This window comes from Zeus faber (genome assembly GCF_960531495.2).
Source record: "Zeus faber genome assembly, chromosome: 1".
Taxonomy (NCBI): domain Eukaryota; kingdom Metazoa; phylum Chordata; class Actinopteri; order Zeiformes; family Zeidae; genus Zeus; species Zeus faber.
The window spans coordinates 23,682,297-23,688,457 of NC_137193.1; the positions used below are offsets into that span (position 1 = coordinate 23,682,297).

A 6,161-nucleotide genomic window follows, 5' to 3' on the forward strand; every position below is an offset into this window, starting at 1 on the left:
TTATTGTTAATATTTTAGGTTCATTGTATAATGCCATTTTCTCGTTTCTTGTTTATTTTTTAGGTATAATATTTATCCTTTACAATTAGGTTTGCATATTTCAAATATAACATTTTTATTTACATTTATTGTTATTATTATTTGTATTATTATCATAACTATTATTTTTATTATTTATTGCCAAGTTTTGAGCTCCTGGGACACAGGGGACGTCAGGGGAAACGCTGAAAGACGGCCGTGCTGAATTAACACAAGTTTCCTCAATTATAGTTTCCCCTTCACGCTGTACAGTAGGACACACGCTGCCATTAATAGCCAGGCTCATGCAGGAGGAAGATAAAATATATATATTTTTGTGGATGCAGGAGATTGCAACGAAGCACGACATGATTTATATGATCTATAAAAAGCAAAAACATTTCTGTGCTGAATCAGCACTGTCAATTTACAAATGTTTAAAATGCTTTAAACTTTCCTGCCTCTCTTTTGATTCAGAATCCACACAAATATGCATCGTTCGACCATTTGAAGAGGTGTAAAATGATCTTACCGTAACGTTTCTCATAAATCTCTCTCTTTCTGGCTTTGTGTGAGCTGTTTAGCACCTCTATAATCAGAAACAATTCAGATTTTATGCAATTTTGATCAATTTTGTCACTTTGGGGGAATGTTTTTTACATAAGCAAAACCCATTTGATTTAAGAAAAACTGTTTTCAGTTTCGCAATTTGTTCAATAGATTCATCGAACAATTTTCCCAAGTCATTTTGTGGCCTATACCATCATCAAAACCCTATCATAGCGTCGTTACTTTACCTGATGGGTGTTTGGGCAGATTTTTCGTTTGACTAATGGGAGGGAATGTGGTCCAACTGATCCAATTGGACATACACACAACTCAGCCTGTGTCATGAAGCTCATTACTATTGGTGTCTGGCGGCTCCTAAATGGAGCGACTTAACATCAGTCGGCTTATAGGACATTTTTCATCTTGATCCAGTCCCTGTCGAGCTCTAAATGAGGAAGCTAAATCAGCAGCACGGCTCATATGGAGGCGCCCGATGTTTTCAAGTCAGTGAGACGAAAAACAATGTGCAGTCATTTTGAATCCAAAAAAGCCCCTGAGATGTGTGCTCAATCCGCAAACCCTCGCTCAATCGCCTTAAAAAAAAAAAAAAAAAAAAAAAAAAAATGCCTAAAGCAGATAAAGATCTGTGCATTTCCATGTCTATGCCTCTTAATGATGCTTGGATAGTGGGTAGAGCTATTCTGTATACACACAATTATATAAATATACACATAAAAGTATATAAAAAGATGCATTATTTTATATATATTTTCCCTTTTCTCCCACTTTCATTTTGACTATTTATATTCTTGGGCCACTTCCTGTAATCTTGTTTTTATGCATTGTTGTGTTTTACTATGTAATTTATTTTGTTTATGTGATGTAAAGTGATTTTGAGCACCTTAAACAGCGGTGTACAAATACAATGTATTATTATTAAAAACTATTGATTATTTAAATTATTATCCAAATGTATTAAAATATGGATTATACAACTGTATATTTGTGTGTACACATTTTAAGTAATCACAAGGCCTGTGACACTCTAATATTCTGTTCTGTTAATTATAAATATTCAAGAACAATATTATGAAGAAAGTTATTAATAGGACAGGGGAATTACTGATGACCGTTTATTAGTTTTTTTGGTTTTTTTTTTTTTTATCACCCAAGGACTCATAATATACATATTATTCCAAAATGAGGGTATTTTAAAGAACATTGAATACATTTTCATCATATTTACATTCATTTCTTATTGAAATGTACCTTGTTGAAGTCCTCGCTGGTGGCCCTCATCTCCTTCCAGGTCTTGTTGAGCAGCTGGATGCAGATGCAGAAGAATTCCTCGAAGGAGCGGTCGTGGGTGAAGAACATGGGGTGGAAGTCGTGGCAGTTCTCACTGGCTGCAGGGACAAGATAGGGAGGGTCAATTATTCATTACCACAAACTGAATATTAGTGGGAAATGCTGATATTATGAGTTGTGGAATAATAAAGAAGAGAAGTTCATTACTACCAGATCTTTCCAGGTTAATTGAAAAGCTCATCTTTACACTTTATTTTCTCCTTACATACACCTTACTTACACATCTCTATTTATTGACATTGTTATTATTATTATGAGTCTTAATTATTCCATTTTATTTCATTCATTATATAGTTATAAAATAGAGTTTTTTATTTCAACTGGCCGTCCACCATTGTCTTCTAGTTGAGAGCAATGTTTTCTGTCAAAAACCAAAAGCAGCAAGATTTGGGTAAAAATTAATAAATAAAAACAATTAATAAATCAAATAAATACAAATAAATAATTAAAAAGAGTAACATTTAAGTGTTAAACAATTTTATAAACTTTTAAAATAGTTTTTAATTATTTTTATCTTTCTTTCATGTATCTTTCATGTATCGTGATGTATGTGTAACCTGATGTGGGCCTGGAGGTTGGAAAATTGTACAATATGTAAAAAGGTTTTCTTATCATTTATTATTTACAAATAAATCTACTTAAAAAAAAACAAAAGAGAAGTTGCGTCGAAATTAAATGCAAACAACAGAGAAAGCCATGGCGATGCAGAAAAATCTGACAAGCGATGAGCTCCCTTCCTGCAAACACAGCACAAGCTTACATGACGAACTAGTGAGCAGCCAAACACAGGGCTACAGTACATGAAATATGAATGCTATGGTACATATTTCATACACTATCACTGAATAAACTAGCAGGGCAGTGCATGTGTGGTCACAGAGGCCTCATGTCAGAACACAACAAGCCTTGTCGAGCCGGAGAAAGACACCATTTTGGGATCCATTCCTATGAGCACAATAACAACCCCCCACACAAAATGTGAGCCAAACGGGCCAAACTAGACACGTCAACAAATCCGGACAGAACAGATGGTTGATTTAATTTCACAGCCTGCAGTTCCCTCCCTCGCCAGCAGGATGTTGGCTTCCCCAGAGTGTGGGGATTTGGGAGAATATGGCAAATGATTCCTCAATGCCACGTTGGATCCCTTTGGAATGATCAAACCTCTGACGGGTGCTTGAGTACACTGCTTTATGGTTTTCATCCCAAATGATCCACTGGGGAATGAGATCCCCAGTGGGCGATGTATTATTGGAACGCCAGCCCCTGTATCATCGTCATTCGGAACGACGACAAAACTCCGGGTTCGACTCTCGAGATTTTACATTTCACCGCTATAGAACATGAAGTGCCATGTTTCTTTCTTAGCTGTTTTTTTGACCCAATAGAACACATTAATGGAGTGGTATGGTAACAGCATGACCGCCACTCAAACTAAACTCTTCTTCCTCGCACCTCGTTGAGAGGCAGCCAAAGGTCGCTTCATTTACAGAGATGGGGGGGGGGGGGGGGAGAGGGAGAGAGAGAGAGAGAGAGAGAGAGTGAGTCACAGGAGAGGAGGGACAACCATCTCTCCACAAACAATATGGACATGGCATGGACTGGTGGTGGTGATTGGTGTTGGGGGGTGGGTTGCTACACTTCACAGCGAAATGAATGACGCTTGAGGGTCTGAGGGAAAGAGAGAGTGGCTGAAATGGGCTGTGCTGCCCCCCCCCCCCCCCCCCCCACCGACGGATGGAGAGCCCAGAACAGACGCTAACCCGCTGCAGTCAACATGGCGTTGCACATCAGGGACGGGCGGAAAAGGGAAGAAGAAAATAGGTAGGAAAATAAGTAAATACAATTCAATCAGACGCTGAGATGGAGGCTGGGAGTGAGGGGCTTTATTGATGGGGCACAGCCCTGGATGGGGCAAGGTGAGGCCAATTGCACGCCAGGACTTATTTGGTGGAAATACGGACAGAAAGCCGTCCCGTGGGACAACACAGTAGCCGTCTGCCTTGGGAGGCCTCGCAAGGCATGCTGGGTAGCGGAGAGCTGCCTTATCTAAAATTCTGGAACGCTGAACAGCTGTGACCTTTTTACTTTCTCTCAAGCCTCCTTGTTATGTGCTTGTTGCCGACTACAATAACTTTTCCCCGATGGTCACAGACTCTCCTTTGTGTGTATGCGGATCCCTGAACGTTTAATCAAACAAACACAATTATCCAATGCTGAGCAAATAATGAAAGAGGGAGGAATCTGGGCCACAGCTGAGCTACAGTCGGGGTCAACACTGAATTTGTGGAGTACGGACAAGTATATTTATTATACTGGGAAACATACCATGGCCTTAAATTACTATTACTTCGAGTGCATTGTCTTTGGGATGGATCCACAGTGCTGATTTGATGAGGATGCAATTTTGGCAAGACATTAATGAGTGTTAGGTTCTCCTTTCAGCGTCGCTGGATGGAACGAAAGGACCAAGACATCATCACAGCAAAAAATGCACTTAAAACCATCTGGAATGAACGGAGATGGCACAATGTTAGTGCAAAGTCGTGTTCCTCAGATTCCGCATTTATTATGCCGGGACTTGGTCGTAACCTTAAAGGACCTGGTGTCTCCACGGCAATGCTCCAAATGGAACCCAAAATAATTCCACCCGGCTCACAAATTATTGTTGTTTTTTTTTTGAAATACAGAACCCGAATGAAAGTCTAAGACTTAAGCCATCCCATTACATCGACATTTGGCATGAGTTACTGATGCCACAGCAACCTTACAACAGTTAGATCCTCTATGGGAAAAGAAACCCAGAAGATTCAAACGGAATCAAAGTGAAAAATGACAGAGGCTCATGAGACTGCATGGCAATTGCTCCTTTTTAAAAGGGAAGATTAAACTCAGAGAAAACTACTCAAACAACACAGAATGAACCATTTCAGACGGTGCACCACCCGCCTCAGATGGGCAGCACGCAGATCAATATCAGATCGTGTCTGACCAACACTTACATTTATTAAATCATTTATTCAATTAAGCGGGAGATAGTGGAATCTGATATTGATATAAGTATGAGGCCACAGCCTGTCCCTTTGTTCGCTCTCTTTTGGTGTACAGATCCTATTTTGGACCACAGTACTTGTTAAATTTTATTACTCTCATGTTTATTTACATTTTATTTATGTTTTATCACTGGATTGTTGCGTTTGTCACTGGATTTTTTTCAAGAAACCTCTTGGGCAGAATTTGTAACTGCTCACAAACTGTAACTCCTATTGGCTAGATTTTTGCATTGTGGGTGACGGGATGTCACAATATCTATGTTTTGATCCATAAAATATGTGTGCGCTTGTAAAACTGTGGGAGCTGTCGTGGGTTGGAAACGTGTGTTGGAAACGTGTGAATTTTCTCTGCCACTCTATAAGCCTATAGGAAATCTATGGGCAAATCCTTGGCACAAAAACAGCAATATTTCTTAAACTACTGTCTGAAACCTTCCATAACTTCGTAGCACACCGGGCAGGATCGTGTTGGACTTATTTTGCATGTATTTGGCTCAGAAAATGTGGGAGGTATAGCACACCGAAATCTGGCTGTAATAAGAGTAAGCGTGCGGTGCTGACACAGTGCCATACACTGTATGAATTCTATCTCCCTGAACAGAAGAGAGAGCAGTTTTCCCACATTGTGCAATTTAGTACATTATGCATCCATGTTCCGTTCTGTTTTTTTAATATTTGCCATTACGTGCAAAAAAGACAGTCCATAAAGACCCTAAAGAGAGTCCTTCAAACGGCCTTGCTCCGAGAAATGACAAAGCATGGCAGAGTGGTTCCATCCCAGCAGGATGCTGGGAGACAGGGGTCGCACGACTGGACACATGAAGCGCCTGAGGAGGCTCCGACTGTTTGATGGATGAGTCACAGGGCCGGGGGTACAACACACACACACTTCCATGCCCACGCACGGGCGCGCACACACACTTCCATGCCCACGCACGGGCGCACACACACACACACACACACACACACACACACACACACACACACACACACACACACACACACACACACACACACACACACACACACACACACACACACACACACACACACACACACACACACAGCCTGTAACTACATGGCGGGGCTGGAAACAGCAGGGTGGATATGAACTATTTCCAGATTAAAGTCACAACAAGCCATCAACACAAAAAAGAAAAAGAACAGCCTTTT

At 40.4% G+C, this 6,161-nt stretch overlaps 1 protein-coding gene across 6 annotated transcripts in view; it reads right to left on the reverse strand.

Annotated features, from left to right (window-relative positions):
• Positions 1 to 6,161, reverse strand: part of elmo1 (engulfment and cell motility 1 (ced-12 homolog, C. elegans)) — an 89,073-nt gene that overhangs the window by 24,874 nt on the left and 58,038 nt on the right. For all 6 annotated transcript variants that reach the window (XM_080010847.1, XM_080010849.1, XM_080010848.1 and 3 more), the window contains one exon: positions 1,837 to 1,973. In XM_080010847.1, coding sequence (XP_079866973.1) covers positions 1,837 to 1,973 — 137 coding nt within the window. The remainder of the gene's footprint in view (positions 1 to 1,836; positions 1,974 to 6,161) is intronic.